This window comes from Oenanthe melanoleuca, chromosome 3 (genome assembly GCF_029582105.1).
Source record: "Oenanthe melanoleuca isolate GR-GAL-2019-014 chromosome 3, OMel1.0, whole genome shotgun sequence".
NCBI lineage: Eukaryota > Metazoa > Chordata > Aves > Passeriformes > Muscicapidae > Oenanthe > Oenanthe melanoleuca.
In genome coordinates, this window is record NC_079336.1 from 8946257 (window position 1) to 8963201 (window position 16945).

General features: G+C 42.9%; 1 protein-coding gene across 4 annotated transcripts; it reads right to left on the reverse strand.

Annotated features, from left to right (window-relative positions):
- Positions 1-3634: 3634 nt before the first annotated feature.
- On the reverse strand, positions 3635-15325 carry LOC130251638 (b(0,+)-type amino acid transporter 1-like). 4 transcript variants are annotated; one of them, XR_008840193.1, is made up of 7 exons: positions 14517-15325; positions 12772-12905; positions 10000-10129; positions 7721-7845; positions 7209-7296; positions 5763-6124; positions 4376-4427 (listed from the first exon to the last, which is right to left on the reverse strand). XR_008840193.1 is itself a non-coding variant. In XM_056488447.1 (6 exons), the coding sequence occupies exons 1-6, from the start codon at positions 15276-15278 to the stop codon at positions 4377-4379; spliced, it is 1290 nt and encodes a 429-aa protein (XP_056344422.1). In that variant the 5' UTR covers positions 15279-15325; the 3' UTR covers positions 3635-4376. The 4 variants fall into 4 exon arrangements, 3 of the variants coding, with proteins under 3 accessions (XP_056344422.1, XP_056344421.1, XP_056344420.1); XM_056488447.1 differs by lacking the exon at positions 5763-6124 and having other exon boundaries at positions 3635-4427; XM_056488446.1 differs by having other exon boundaries at positions 4059-5953.
- Between the last annotated feature and the right edge of the window lie 1620 nt (positions 15326-16945).

Below are 16945 nucleotides of genomic sequence, written 5' to 3' on the forward strand. Positions count from 1 at the left end.
CTTAGGGATATGTTTAGTGGTGGCTTGGCCATGCTGGGTTAACAGCTGGACTCAATGATCTTAGAGGTCTTTTCCTACCTAAATGATCCTGTGATTTTTGAGGAAAGACAACGTTAAGATGAGGTTTCATCCCACAGCAGTGCATGCCTTCCCCATCATTCCCATCTGGGTCAATGTCTATTCCAAATCCCCCAATCCCTGTCCTTTGCCCATATTCAGGATTCCTGAGTAAAGTATTTTGGTGCTGTCTGAGGGGTATTTTGCACTGTAAATCTGAGGAATGCTACTTTTAGTGCAAAGTAAACTAAATGAAAGTGGAAAAATAGGCAGGGGTTTGCTGGGCAGGCTGGCAGCACAGCCCTCAGGGGGAGCAGGAAAGCTTGATCCTAGGGGAGATGGGGTGAGAGGACCCTTTGGGAAACTGATGAAGACTGCAGGGGATTTTTAAGGACCGTTTCTGCTTCCACAGTGGCCTGGAGTCCAGGCAGCTCCAAGGGGAGGAAAAGTCACCATAAGGTTCTTTACCCATGGTCGTGCTTGTGCCTGGTACGTGAGAATCCTGGTAGGAACCTGCAGCAGGATCTGCTCCAAGCTTTCTGTCTGGCTTCTGGGGCACAGCTCTCTGCAGGTTTTGGGGATCCCAGGGTCCCTGGCACTTGGGATAGTTTGCAGCATCACCTGGGTGTGCTCAAATGCATCCACACTCTGTATTTTATTGCTGTGCATGAGGCATGGTTGTGCCTGCAGAGTGCCCACATGGCCTCAGTGGACTGGGAGCCATCCAGGGATGCCAAAAGGGCAGCTCAGCTTGTACAACTTACCAGAGTGGCCCTTCAGCCAGAATGAAACCCTCCTTACCTTCTACAGCCTCTGCATACTAAATATAGATTGTAAAAGTATAGCTAAGAGGGACTGCTTGGCCTAGGAAGAAGGAAGACTATTGGCATCATTTTATCCTCCTGCTTCCTCTTCAGTGAGATGAGATTACTTCCTTTTATTTGCAAATATGAATGAACTAAGTTTCACAGCAGTTCAGACAGGCTGAAGTCTCATTAGCCCAATTTTAAACAGGGTGGGATGTGAGTGGAAAACAGCACTCAGAGCCCTGGAGTAAAGCCACAGCAAAGAGAGGGGGACAGCAGATCCAATACCCTTAGAAATCCTGGGGACAGCTCTGGATTCCTAATTCAGGAACTGGTGCTGCTCCTTGTGCCAGAACATGTACCTTCTGCTGGAAATCTGTGTGCATTCTGGTGCCATCTCTTCAAAGGAATCATGACCTGTTGATGATGTTTGGCAACCACAAACTGAGCAATGAAAAAAGGCTGAACTGTTCCTCTACTTTGTTAATGTCACAGTTATGCTGTGGGAAAAACAGATTGTGAACTGAAGAACAGGCCCAGAATGCACAAACAGAAAGGAAAACAATTACTGCTTAGCAAAAAAAAAATTATTCTGTCATTTCAAAAATTCTGGGCACACGTCTTTGCTGTTTGGGTGTTGCCCATGTCTGGATTTTACATAGGTAATTCAGACAGACAAGCTAAGACTTGCATGTACAGTAACTCTCTTTCAAGCTACTTCTCATTTTCCCTGTTCTCAGCTCCCCTGTTGCATCGTGTCACTGCATGGAAACCAGGGCATAGTCCATGAAATTAAACAATAAGAACTGATGACCAAACTTTAGAAGGAAAAGATGATCATTTATCTGCCAGATACTCAAGCCATAAGGTTCACTGTCTCTGAGGACAAATATGACATAGTAGCTTGATTCTAAAAACAGATGGGCTATTTCACTAGCCATTAATCTCACTGCTAGTTCACAAACTTAAAACCACCCATTTATTGTATGACAGTGGGTGTGCATCCTTTTTTAGTAAAAGCACTTCTTCATGAGGAATGAGTCACATACACAAAGACCCCGACAGTATCCAACTAATGAACCAATAAATGCTAAAGTGCAAGATGTAGATCCCCCTGCACTGCTAGACTGAGTCATCCTGGTGCTGGATTTATCACAGCCTAGACAAAGTTTCTAATAAGAGCACCAACTGTACAAGCTAAGTGTTTTCTTTTGCCTTCAACTAAGTCAGCTGAAGCTCTCAGAAATGACTGACTGAAAGGATTACACATGGTGGCCTGCATTAGGAAAGGTACCTAAGCAGACCAAGGGATGTCAGTGTGTCTGTAGACTTGACACCTGTGAGAGCACACTGAGAATATTCCATTCAATTTTCTGACCCCTTCCCAGTTCAAAAGGAAATCAGAGGAACTGGGGAGAATTCAGCAAAGAGCTCCCAAGACAGAGATCCAGAGCACTTTGCCTATATGAAGAAGTTTCTTGAGTTGGGCTTGTTGAGTGGCACAAAGAAAAAGAAGCAACATAACAGCAACCTACAGCTCCATGAAAGAGAGCTACAAAAAGGATGGAACCAACCACTTTGGCAGTAGAAGATTATACAGGGATGATGCAGAGAAATGGTGGACTCTCCATCCTCAATGTTTTCCAAAACATGAAGAGGCAGAGGCACAGGTAGCCTACTTTACATGATAATAGTCCTGCTTCAAGAAGGAAGTTGGACAAGAGACCTGCAGAGGTCAGTTCCAACCCACACTGGGATGGTCTGTGACTCCCAGAGATGACTGTATTTATTTAATCTCTGAAGAGAGAAGATCCCCTAAGTGTGTTGACCTGGAGAACAAGTTAACACTGCTGAGAGTCCAATGAAGTATTTTTGTTCCCTATGTCCCAGCAAAGAGCCGGAGAAATTAAACACCAAACCCTCTGACTGGCTGAGAACTGTTCAGATAAACCCAGTCTAAGTGGGTGAACTATGTTTCTCAAACAGAGGAAAATTAAAGTCATAATGAATTCTGCTCTGTCCCCACCCCCAATCAGAAATTTGTCACAAATTATGGCAATCATTTGAACTTGGGTATATGAGCATGCCTGACTAGAAAATCAAAGGAGGATTTTCTGTGCTCTCTCACACACTGGACTGTCCTTTACTGTCCCCAGGTGTAGTCTTTCTCTGATGCTTCTGAGGAGGTCAGGAAAAAGCCAAGAATTCAGCTTTGTGCACCAGGGTAAAACTCCCAGCTGGTTGTTGCAGGTTGCCAGCTGAAAGATGGGACTCAATTATGCTCAGGGTCTTGAGGTGAAGTAGAGATCTTACAATTATCTTGAGGTCAATGCTGATAGTCCATTTTTCCTCTGAGCCCTTGAAGAAAGGGTCTAAGCACAGGTCACAGAGACCTGGAGCTTTGGAAACAGGCAGGACCAATAAGATCTTGTAGTATAACCTGTACAAGCTGCAGGTACAGAGATCTGTCCATTGTCACATTGCAACTGTGCTGCAGGAATAAATGGTAAGGATGTGTTGCCTCTTCCTGGCACTTCTATTGTAAATGTCTCATGAAGGAAAAAGATATTCCAATTTACATATCCTGAGGTTGAATAGATAAGCAATCATTTTGAAAAATGAGTGTACGCACATATAAACACCCACGCATGTTGTTAAACCTTCTGACCAAGGAGAGATAAGCTTGATGCTGATTGTTTATGATCATGCAGTAGAATTTCTATGGAATTGTTTTTCTTGGATGAAAAACAGAAACAGACACATTAACTCACTTCATTGTAATGCCCATTTTATTGTAATTATCTTGCAATTCTCTGAGCTTTCGGCATCTTGTTTTGGCATTATAAACACCTGCAAATCCCAGACAACATAAATGAAAAAGAACATCTTGTTACAATAATACCTATAGAAAATGAGATTGGTGCAAAGTATGATAATTCCAGCTTTCCAGTTCTCCTATATCCATACACAAACTAGTAACATATAAAGGCTATTTATTAAAAGTGCTAAGTCTTTTCATGTTCTTTATTAGAGCACAGCCCTGTGTGATAGGCTTCATAAATAGGTAGAAAAAAGATTGTTTCAAAAAAATTATAATAAAAGAAATTATTATTCTATTTTTTAGGTAAGTAGTTGAGATGCAGCTCCTTTAAGAAGCTTCCCTGACATCAGATGAAAAGCCAGGGGCAGTGGGAGGAAGGTAACCTAGAGCTGCTAACATCATCAGTCCTTTTAAGAACATCCTTTCCTTTAAGAGACACATCCCAAGAATTTTATGTTGTCAAGGGATTCAGGAGGAAAATTTGCTCCCTCATTGGCCTTTGTTGGCAACTCCAGTAAAAATCTGTGGAAGGAAATCCTCCTAAACACTGCTTAAGCTAAGGATTTGGATGAGTGGCATCTGGCCTATCCATTATCATACACTTGGAAAAACAGACTGTTGGTGCATCCCTGTAGCTGCTGTATCACCACTCAGAGGAACAGAAGGGGTGACATTGCAGAAGGAGATTGTAATCATATCCACAGCTCTGAGATGGGCTGGAAGAGGTCTGGAGGATCAATGACCTGTTGTAGGATCATAGCAGGTTAGGTAAAAGGTATCAGGATTGCAGCAGATTCTATAGAAGAATGCTGACAGAAAGTTAATTTCCAGTACTTTAACAAGGGATTTTAGGGACTAACTCCTAGACATTTCTAGTCTATGACAGGACAGGTATCATCCTGAAATCATCTGGAAAAATGTGAAGAAAACAGCTTCTATATCTCTCCTTCCCCCAGAGCAGGAAAAAAACAGTTGCACCTCAGGATAATGGGAAACAAGAGCGACTTCAGTGTGTTAGGTGTGGGTGAGAGCACAGCCTGTGACTTTAGTGCTGTGCCTTTGGAATCATAGAAATTGGTGGAAATGGCTGTGGTAGAAAATGCAAGAGAACTGAAACCTCAGCCCTTTTCTGCACACTGCTCTGAGGCTGCACTGCCCTCATGGGGCACATTTCCTCCAGCCTGACCATCTGAAGCCACAGCTTGTGACCATAGCTCTGAGTTGCCATCACAAGGAAGGGCCCAGGTTGTCTGCACACCTCCAGCTTGAACAGCAGGGCCCAACACTGGATGCATGGTTTCAGGTGTTAAATCCAAAGAGAGACTGTTTCCTTGCTCTGCTGGCTGCACCTCTCCTAATGTAACCAGTATGTGTTTTTTTTTAATTCCTAATCAGAGGATCTTGCTGGCACATATGCTCTAGGGGTTTTTTGGTTTTTTGTTTTTTTTTTTTTTTCCCTGACTTTGTCAAAAAATAAGTTATTTGTCTTCAGGGGGATCACAGGAAGCACATGAGTGAATGCTGGTACTTGAGTGATGCTGCTTGTGTCCTCATCATGAATGGATGGATCCCAGATGACAAGTATATTCTCAACTGAGTAAACTGACAGAGCTTTAAAGCACTTCTCTCATGTCAGAGGGTTTTCTGTGAGAGATGAGGGATGATTTCTGAGACAGAGAAAGGACTGTTGCACCTGGAACTGGAAGAAGCATAAGCTTCCCAGAATGAATGCCTGAGTGAAGAAGGGTTTATTTCTTGGTGGGCCCTTGCTTCATTGATTTAAGAAGTTCTGCAGTCACAATGGGCAGAACTAGGTGTAAATAATTAAAGGCATTGTCAGGAATGGCTATGGGACCCAGCCTGCTATAGAAATAACATTTCATTGTCTATCTTTTGCTGACTTTTATCTTGAAATATGAGATAAAATCCGAGATACAGCCCTTTTTTGTGACAAAAAATACAAAAGCACATATTCCTTTGGAATCTATATGTAATACCAAGGCAGAGTTGAAAAGGAGAAAAACATACCCCCAGAATTTTAGGGAAACATGAGGAGTCACAGCTGTAGTCCATCTCACCTGGACACTTAGTATCACTTGCATTCTACTCATTGCCCTTTACAGAAGAATATTTCCTGAGCCTTGAAAACCAAGGTGCTGGGATAAACCACGAGGTGCAGGCAGCCACATGAAGGGAGGATGTTATCTCAGTTTGCATCCCTGGTAGTTGGAGCAACTTCCAGCAACAACTGGAGGTGTAAAGTGACTGTCTGTAAGAAGCGAGGGTGGTACTTAAAGTGAACCAGTGGGAAATAAAAAATGAGGCCACTGAAAATGAACAGGACGATGTAGAGGATCTCTATTTGGGGTTGATCAATGATGGGAGCTAACACCAGGTACACAGCTGCCATCAGCACAATTATGGGGATGATAATTGGGACCTGTGAAAGCAAAACATCAGCATAAGGAGTCATGGAATTCTGGATGTCTGTGTGTCTGGACAATCCTGGAACTTCTGCAGAAGGCTTTTTACATGAAACCTTTCTGCAACCTAAAGTATTACCTAGAAATTAATCCAATTAATCCAGGCATCACCGTTTTCCAGCCTACCCCCACTCCAAGGTTGAACATCCCTGCAAGAGCTGCACCACCACATCACACTCACACCTTAAGCCCTGGTCTTTCCTGCCCTCCTAGACCTGAAGATGCAAATTTCTGGGTTTAGTGCCAGGTCTGTTCTTGCTCTCCCTGCTACCTTGTATGTAAAAGCCAAGCTGTAGACAAGACACAGAGCAATTGTATTCCAATCAACTGTACCTTAGCACCCTTGCACAAAAAGTTTTATCTGTGTGTTGACAGACAGGTGGACAGGCAACCTCAGAGGCAATTTCTGTAAGCCTGGTCAGAAAGCATTTAAACTTTAATTTGAAGCCACCATTCCTCAAAGGAGGGTGGCTTGTGCATTCATTAATAATCCTCAGTCACTGAGGGAGCATTGCAGATCAGCTCACTCATGGCATCAGGGGAAGAACACTGCTCCTAATTTCCTTCCTTTTATCTATTTTGTGAGGAACAAACCTGTTCTCATGCCATCTCAAGAACTTGGGGCACCCCCACCTAAATTATTTTTTTCTTCTGCAAGGGCTTACCTACACCTGGGCTACCCTCCAAGGAGTTTGCCCAAAGTCTGCAAGCACAAACAGGTAATTACAGTGTTGATCAGAATCATCCTTCATTTACCACTTAAATCTTCTAGAAAAAAAGAGGATGTGGTAGATATATTTTCATAGTGAGGAGGCAGGGCATTATTAGCTTATCAAAACAGAGAATTCAACCTTGATTATTCCTGTGTGTTCACACTATCTCGCCTCTTGTTGGCTTTGCTGACATAAAACTTGAAATTAAAAAGGAAGGACAACCACATTAAATCTGTAAGCCAGCAGTGCTCATTCTTTTCTCTAAATGTTCTCTTAGTCGTTTGAACAATATAGGAAAATATTTGAGGGGTTTATGTTATTGCTTTACCTTGTAAGATCTTGGCAGTTCTGGTTTCTTGATTTTTAAATACAGGAGCCCAGAAATAGTCATTCCATAGAAAAACCATGCCATAAAACTCGAAGAAAATAAAAACATTAGACAGCATTAAACTTGGGGTGAGATCATCCAGCAATGTCAGTCCTGCCTTGCAGATCCCAGATGTTCACATCTCCAGTTAAAAAGGTGAATATTTATATAAATTTAGTATTTCTTCCTTTAATTTCCTTTCTAGCACAAACAACGGGAACTTTAGAATTATCTGAAGATTACTGATTCAATGGGGATGAATCATATTCAGTTAAGTCTCTAGTGACAGGAGCATTCATGCATTGCAAAGGTGCTGGTACCAATCTCTTTTTTTTTTTCTTCCCTGCTCCTCTCCCCAGTACTGGTTAGAAAGCAATAGCCCAGGCTCAAAAAGATAATGCAAGAAAATACTTATAAACAATGTAAAACCCAGGAGTACAGGGGATGTAAACAGAAACCCTGGACACACATACCTGAAAAAGTTGACAATACTGGTGAAGTTTCCTGATACTATCATTATCAAAGACATTGCAGATGTAAAGAGCAGAGCAGGGGAGGGCGTGAGGCATCGCACGTGAGCCATGGACAGAATGTCTGGCTGAAAAACAAAGCAAAGCACTGCATCATCCTATCATGGACTCACAGGTCCTTACTCATCCCTCTCAGCTGCTGGGGGGAGCTTTGCCTGCAGCCAGAGCCACTCATAATCGACAAATAAGCACCATATAAAACCAGACCAACTTCTGTAAATACAGAAAATTCCTTCAAGGGTATTTTCATTGTGTCTCACTGGTTTCATATCAAATATGCCCAGTTTGAGCAAGCAAAATGAGGTTTTCAAACAACTGATGTGACAGAATGAGTCAAATTAGAGCTTTCCTGGCCACCATCAGGACCTTTTGCCATGGACCCACTCTTCTGCCCTCTGTCACATCCCTCTGGGACTTGACTCCTCTTGGAATGACTGGAAAATGAGCCAAGGACTGCTCCTGAAACATTTATGTAAATACAAATTAAACCAGGATTTGTTTCAGGATTAGTAGCCTCCTTAATGTTCGTTTCATTAGGAAAGTTTAATGATAAAGGCTGCTTTTTAAAATTTATTTTATTTTATTTTTTAATTCCCATCCAAAATATCATGCAAGGACTTTTGCTAGAGATGAGTGTCTGAGAAATGGCACAAGCATTCAGCTCATAGTCTGGTATGGTCAGATTCAGACCACCTGTGTACTTAGCACAGAGCTTGCCACGATAGAGCAGAACTGTCCTGAGAGAGAGAAGTTGAAGAACCAGTAAGCACTGAAACCAGGAACCACCAAAACCAGCAACCACCAGTCTGGTCATTTCCACCAACCTGATCATTCACATGCATAAAAGATTCCCAGCTATGTACCAGGAGCAGAGCTGATGTGGAACCATAGATTCATAGAATGATTTGGATTGGAAGGGACCTTGAAGTTCATCTAGTTCCAACATCCCTGCTGTAGGCATGGACACCTTTCACTAGATCAGGCTGCTCAGAGCCCCATCAAGCCTGGCCTTGAACTTCGAGGAATTGGGCATCCACAACCTCTCATGCAACCTGTTTCAGTGCCTTCACACCTGAGGACAGAAATGCCAGATATTGTGGGTGGGAAGGACCAAAAAACGCAGAGAGATTCAGGAGGAACACAAGAGGCCTGCTGAAAACAGAGGACAAATGCAGCTCAGCCTTTTTTCTCCTCCTTGTGGAGAGTGTGTGTGGAGGTGTAGCTGTGAGTGAGGGGGGCTGTATCAGCAGCTGGGATGTGGTAGCAACCTTGGGGGCTTGTATGCCCAGGTACCAGCAACTGGAGAGACTGGCATCTGAGTATCTGAGCCCAGCTGCTGGAGGGACACACACTGTACATATGTTTCTCTGTGTATTGCTCACTAATAGACCCCTGATCAGCCAGAGAGGGAATGAAAGGTCCTTGGTGTTTTTAGTGCTGGTGTTTGTGTGAGCCCCAGGTATGTCTGTACGTGCAGCTCTATGCTCCCTGCTGTATCTGTATGTATACATACAGCTCTACATCTATGTATGTGTGTACATAAATATGTTTCCTACCTGTGTCTGGGTGTGTGTGGCTACTGGGAATACATGCTGGACTTAGTGGTTGGACCAGAGAGGAGAGAGTTGCAACAGCCTGACCTCCACTGGTTGGCCTACCTACAAAGCCAATGATAAACCCAAACTAGGAGAGATGTAAGGTTTGGTGTCACCTTGTAATTGCTATGAAGAGCAGAGATATCCTGTGCTGCATCTAAGCTGGACTACCCATGAGAAGGCTGGAACACCCCTGAGACCAACCTGTGTAGTCAGTATAACATGCAAAGGCAGCTGGCTGGTGCTGGGCTACCTTCCCAGGGTGAGCAAAGGTGCCTGACTACCCACAAGCATGGCCAGGTTCCCTTCCCATGCAGATATATGGACACCCCACAGCCTGTGTCTGGTGCAGCAATATTTGAGTGGTTCATTTCAGAGCTGTTCTTAAAAGTCAGACCAGATGTAAATATGTGTCTTTTTGAAAGCACCTGACTGAAGAAGAAAGCCCAGAAACAGCATACACCTTACAGCTGAAAGAGATGGGGATTAAAGTCCTTGAGCAATGAACAAACCCCTTGAAGGGCTATCACTCTGCCAGTTGAACACACACAGTGTTTTCCTCTCTGCCTCAGTGTCACAGGGAGGTGAAGTTGCTCAAAGCAGGCAGAGCCCTTTCTCTGTGCTCACCATATGGCCCTCCCTGGCAGCGATGTAGCACACGCGGCCGCCGCTGAAGAACGTGCCGTTGGAGGAACCAAACGTAGACAGGGCCACCGACAGCGAGATGAGCCATGCCCAGCTGCCCAGGACTTTGTCCCTGAGGTGGGAGAGAGTTCACAGCATCAGATGCAGTTCACAGATGTATTGAATACTCACTGTAGAACCAGACAGGTTTCATCCCTCTGTTATTTCTGTATTATACTGATTTTTTTTTTCCAAAGTCTTTCTAATGATTTAAAGTGTCTTTGCAATTCCTGTAACATTTAGTGGCTGGTAAGTTTGTCTTGTCTGTCAGCTTTTCTTCCTGCTATATATATTCTGTCCACACTGCAATGGTGTACAAAGCTGTCACAACAGGCAAAACCACCTTTTTTGTGTGCTGATGCTGTGGCAAAACACCTGAAGATACTGCTATCACAATCGATAATATTAGCTTGGAAATCACAGAAAACCTTTTCCCATCACACTGGAAGAAATATTCTGCATTACAACCTCTTCCTGAATAAGCATAGGATTTTAACCCTTTAATTCCACATGCACCTATTACTGCTCTTCTGTGAACCAGACTTAAGCTAAAGCAATTACTTGAATTCCAGATGTTTGGTTCTACAAGTTCAGACATTTCTGGTTCGCTTTCTCCTTAACAGAAAAAGTAGCAGAGTTGCAGAGTTCAAGGTAAATATCTGGAAGGAATGATAATTTTCTCACCTAAAAGTGAAGCAGCATTAACAGTATTAATCGAGTAATAAATGCTGGTGTTTGGGGTAATTATCACATACACAAACACTTTTTATCTAATTGGCAAAAATCCGAAAGTCAAATGTTTTTTAGACCACTTTATTTACAAGCAAACTGAAACCTGTGGTTGCAGTTAAATCACTGTCATCAAAGAAACGCTGGGAAGAGTTTCCTGACCTCCTTTTGTGGCTGCACCACTTACCACTGAACAATGTTTCTTTCGGCAGTATTCCTCTTATATAGGGAATAAATGCATTTAAATGTGACAAGTCCTCCTCTGGCCTCTTTATACTCCTCCCATTCTTTCTTAATGGCCTGAGCAGCTGCAATCTCTTGCTTGTGAGCCACAACCTTCACCCTCTCCTCAGACTGGCTCCCTACCTGTTCCCCAGCTTTGAGTGCCCAGCTTTCCTGTCACTAGTTCAATATTTCTTCCTGAATTGCACTCTTGGGTGAAAAGGTTAATCAGGCAGGAAAATGAGATGTGTTACAAAGGAGGAAGCTCACGAATAACTTGTTAATTAGGAATGATGGGAAAGGAAGTGCAGGGAAAGTCCATGACAATGCAGCTTAGTGAGGCTTTGTGACATGCTCAAAAAAAGCTCTAGACCTTTAAAAGCTCCTACTCATAATGATGTGAAAGGCTATTCGAGAACACATCCAGCAAGAGCTCAGTCAGATCTTCAAATGGGAGATTTGTGAAATGCTCACAGAAGCAAAGCTGCTGCTGAATTTTTAGGAAGAGGATGAGCAGTACATAATCTGTGGATACACCGTTTCATCATTTCTGCCAGACAACTCATTTAGGGCTATCAGGGATTCTGTGTCTTTGGGAATATTTAGACTAAGGCTGGATGCTCTGGTGGAGGATCACTGATGGTGTCTAAACCTCTCATGATGGCCCCTTCCTTCTCTTCCTAAATTCCTTGTTTTGCACAGAAACTGTTTAATCTCACAGAATATTCATGTTGATGTGAGGTAGGAATTGTTTCTGTGCAGCTCTGGAAAAACAAGCCAATTGGAGTTACAGTTACCAAAGGCTACCCAACCTGCATATAACACCTCTCAAAGGTGTTTTGCCATTTTCCGTTTCCTCACAGATGGAGAAACTGACACAAAAGACTCTGGTCTGCTCTAAATCCCAGGTGCCAATTGGACAGGATTCACCCAGCTGACTCCTGTCTCACTCCCAACCCACTGCTTCTGCATTTGCAGGGCAGCACATTGCCCTGTCCATTTCCCTGGAAATATCTAAAATGTGGGTAATTTCTCAGTCCCCAAGGCTGGATATGTACTCTCACTGCATTCCCAGTGCCTGTGGGCAGATGGTCCTGGTGTGATCTTCATTTCTCCTTTATGAACACTTTCCATGAGGTAAAACATGAGCTGGGGGGAGCTACAGGTTCCCAGTGTAAATAAAGGGAACAGGGAGTAAGGGCAGCCTAGATGCACCTTGGATTCCATGGCCAGATGGAGCTGGTCAGCCCTGGCCTCACAGAATTGTAGAATGATAGAACAGTTTGGAACAGACCTTGAAGAACATTCTCTTCCAAGCCCCTGCCATGGGCAGGAACACCATCCACTAGACCAGGTTGCTCAAAGCCCTCTCCAACACAACCCTGAAAGTCTCCAGGGATGAGGCTTGCACATCTCTGGGCAACCTGTGCCAGTGCCTCACTACCCTCACAGTAAAGAATTTCTTACTTATGTCAAAGCTAAACCTACTCTCTTTCAATTTGAAGCAATTCCTGCTTGTCCTACTTCTACAAAAATAAAAGTTTCCTTTCCAGCTCTCCTGCAGCCCCTTTAGGCACTGGAAGGTGCTACAAGGTCTCCTTGAAGCCCTCTGAGCATCTTTGTCACCCTCTTCTTCTCTGTAACATAGCCTGACAGGTCCTCCTGCCATTTCCTCTGGGAATAACATTCAAATCTCCTGAGACCCAGCAGAGACCCAGTGTTTCTCAGGGCTGCACTGCCCGTGCTGCCCCACGCAGAGCTCACCCCCAGGTGACAGCCACAGCTCCTGAAGACAGCAGCTCAGAGGGAGTCATGGCTGCCAAGTAGCTCACGTTCACCAGCAAATACAGGCATGTAACCAAAGGAATGGCAATCATCAGAGCTCTGGGAAGGGTCACCTGCAAAAGGGACGACAGCAGGGTTAGGTGCAGCACATTTATGCATGCACTGTGCTTTTTTTGTTTGTTTTGTTTTTGCCACCACCCACATCTCTCATTCAAATTCCTCCACTCCCTAAGCTTTTCCTCAGAACGAGACATAGATCCAGATTCCCATAGCAGTTTTCACACCAGGCTTGTACAGTTCCAAAGTTAGTCTAAAAAACCCCACAACCAACCAAACAAAATAAATAAAAAGAACCCACCAAATCTCATTAAAGAGATTTTGGGTTGTAGCTGCCCAAGATGCCTTTTGCATATTTCTTGATTATTTTAGTATTGATTTATTTATTTGTTATCAGTGTGTTATGTCTCCTGGTGTGCTGCATCTTCCCATAAATACCTCATTGCCATGAACAAAGTTTCAGTATGTGCTGCATCACGTTTAACTACTCCACAGTTTAAATCAAAACAGGGGGTTGATCTCAAAATCTCAAAGGGAATTTGCTGTAGGAAGGAAATATTTTTTTCTTAGTGGCAGGATTGTGTCTTAGAACACTACAGGATCATTTTAAGATTCAATAAAATCAACAGTGTCTTATGCAACTGAAAATACCAGGAAATGGCAACTGTACGTGTCTAAGAACCTGAACTATCTATTTCTGCGTTCCCCATTCTCAACACAGGACAAAATACAGCAATTCCTAATGGTGGTGCCACCACTCTGGAATGGCCTGAATATCAGTGCTCATGATAATGTGGGAGAGAGTGGCCCTGGGATCTTTGCTGCCATTTAGGTTAATATTTAACTGTGTATTTTCATTTAATCTGTAGGATCTTGTGTGCTGGTAGAAGCACACTCTATAAATTCTGCACTCATACAACCCTTGCAAAATAAGAGTTCACTGTTCACTGTTGCAGTGCTTGATCTGGGAAAAGTGGTAATATGGCACAGAGAAGGCTGATGTGAGATGCAGGTGAGCTACTTCAGTGCCCATAGCATGGACTGCACAATGCCAAAATGTATGATGTTTAAAGACAGGGATCATTCACAGAGTTAGATTCCCTTTCCAGTGAGGCTTGGCTTGCTCTGAAGTTTCCCCTTGATGCAACAGGGAAAGATAAAGTAATTTTCTAAAGCATAGATTATGGATCAAATCTTTAAGGAAATACATGGTGTTAAGAAGCCTTTATGGATTTTAGTAGTGAGTGCTTTTCTGAATAAATCTAGATGTCTACAGTGAGATCCTGTAAACATGAAGACAAAACTTCATCCCCAAAGCATCCAAGTGCTGCCCAATAATTTATTTCCAGCCAATGGGTTATTTTAGGACTTTCATAGGATCACATGATGGTTTGGATTGGAAGGGACTTTAAAGATTATGTAGTTCTAACCTCCATGCAATGAGCAGGGGTTCCTTCCACTACACCAGGCTGCTCAAAGCCCCACACAACCTGGCTTTGAACACTTCTGGGGATGGGGCATCCACAATATCTCTTGTGTCAGTGTCTCACACCCTCACTGTAAATCCCTTGATTACCACTCTTAACACAATCACAGATAGAATCAAACATATTAACAGCGGGATTGAGTTAGTAAAACCCAGCATGCTTGCTCACTCATTCACTCACCTCAGGCTTCTTCAGCTCCTCAGTTACATAATTTAGGTTGTTCCAGCCATCATAGGACCAGAGTCCCTGGTAAAATGCCACTCCAACTGTTCCAATACCTGCAGTCGTGCCTTGAAAACCATTCTGGAAACTCTGAGTTTGCCCCTTGGCAAGCAGCACCAACCCACCCACCACGATCACAAACAAAGCCAGGAGTTTGGCAGCTGTAAAAATGTTCATGACAGATGTCGCCAGCCTCACGTTGAGACAGTTGATGACAGTCAAGATCAGGATGCAGGCAGCAGCTGTACATTTGATGGCTACCTGCGGAGATGAGCATCCTGGGTAGAAGGGCGCGATGGCGTACTCAGCAAAGCTCAGACAGACAGCTGCCAAACCAGCTGGTCTCACCAGGATGACAGAAGTGTAGGCGAAAAGGAAAGCGGGAAAAGAACCAAAAATCCTCAAAATGTAAATATATTCTCCTCCAGACTCTTTGATTATTGTTCCAAGCTCAGCGTACGACAAGGCTCCGAACATGGCCAGGAGACCACATGCTGCCCAGAGCAGCAGGCTGCTGGCAGGGTTCCCCATGTGATGCAGTACCCACTCAGGGGACATAAAGATCCCCGAGCCTATCATGGTGCCTGCAATTAATGACACGCCGCTAATGAGACCAACTTCTTGTTTCAGTCTTAGCTTCTCCTTCCCTTGGCTCAGACCTGTGGATGAATGAAGTGCATTTGTCGAATGGAGTGGATCTGTTGTCTTCCTTTCCCTCATTGTGGAAATGTGAGGAGATGCTCTAAGCAGAGAATCTGAAAAAGGATTAAGGCATTTGAATAAGGACAACCTGAGGCTTTAAGGCTCAGTTAATAATTACAAAAGTCACACTGAACTGTTGAGAATCACAAACTTATCTTCCACATTTCACATTCTTTCATTGCCCATCTTATCTTGGTAATTTATTACACCGAGTTGATTATTCCTGAATCTCATTGCAAGCAATGATAGTGGATAGTATCTAGCACCACCTCAAAATCACTCAGCATATTACTGGACTGTGATCCTGGTTATATCCCCTTTAAATCATGCTTTAAACAGCATCTGAAATAAGGATCAGGTAAGCAAAATACCCATGCAAATCTGTACTTTATTCTTTGCTTAAAAGTCAATGTTCAAGCACTCACTTCAGTGCTCAATCATATTTTCATTCTTCACCATAACATCTTCAAACAAACAAGTCTGCTGGCCAACATGCTAAGGCTTTGCTCAACAAGGAACATTTCCAGCGTCTTGATCAAAGAAACAAAAATGTTTTGCTAAAAACAATGTAGAGACTCTTTTCCTGCACAGTAGTAAGGGTCAATAGGGGCTTTTTTCCAGTTTTAAGAAGTGCAGGAGGAGAAGCATGAAAAGGCTACAGTTAAATTTTTCCAGGCGTTTTTACTCTTGTACTTAAGGTGTGCACACTCCTACCAGACCACAATCTTCAGAGCTCTTTGTCACAGCTCATTGTACACCCATTTCAACGCACACATAACAGAAACACAACACAAGTTTTTAAGACACCCCTGACCCTTAGTTAGATATCTAACACATAAAATTCCAGACCTTGAGGCAGGTTCTGCTATAAATATGATTATTACAGTGCATGAGGGTGTATTTTGTGTCCTGTGATGTGTATGAAGTATTGAGTGGAAAGAAACTTCCACACGGATTCCGTTGAACATGAACTAAAATTTTCTGGAGATTTACTGTCCTTGGAGGTCTCTTGTAAACTTCTGTTGTGATAAGTACTAGAGGTGAGACCTTTCTCTGCCCTTCATGGCAGCCACAGACCTTGAATCTTTAAAACTATCTTGTCCTTTCCAAACATTTGAGCTAAAAAAAGCATGACTATGAATAGAGCAATATTTCTATTGTTTCTCTAAAAATTTCTTGTGAATCATTTAGACTTCTCTTTCTTTGCCTTTTTGTAAAAAAAAAATAAATAAAATAAATAAATAAATAAATAAATAAATAAATAAATCTAACTAGCTTTGCAGTTCTCTGCAACAAGAGTCCAGGGTAACTGGAAATCGCATAATTTCTCGTGCTAAGCTAAATAAAGTTCCTCAAATTTTATCATCAGGTTGAAGGACTTTAAATTCTATAAAGAAGAAAAAAAACCCTCAAATTTAATTAAAAAGTAGTGGAGGTTAGAGTATAAATGTTATGATTAGATTAAGGAAATAATGAGAAAAGTTTATGGGTTTCATAAAGGATTACAGAAGCTACTCCTAATATCACCCCTCTAGTATTCACTAGGAAATGGATGCCAGCTGCTTTTCTCCTAATTTCAAAGGCCCTTATGGAAGTTCACAGCAGATCAAGGGCTAGCTGTAACAAAAGTGAAAACTTATCTGCCAAGCAGGTTTTTTAAGCTTTCCCAGCAAAGGTGTGAGTTC

Bases quoted from the DNA above. Each gene is read 5' to 3' on its own strand.
- LOC130251638 (XM_056488445.1), bottom strand. From the start codon at position 15,278: ATGAGGGAAAGGAAGACAACAGATCCACTCCATTCGACAAATGCACTT. The intron at 10,130-12,771 runs GTGAGCTCTGCG...CTCCCACCTCAG, and splicing joins GCTGTGGCTGTCACCTGGGG to GGACAAAGTCCTGGGCAGCT. The intron at 7,297-7,720 runs GTATGTGTGTCC...ATTTTCTTCGAG, and splicing joins AGTATTGTCAACTTTTTCAG to TTTTATGGCATGGTTTTTCT.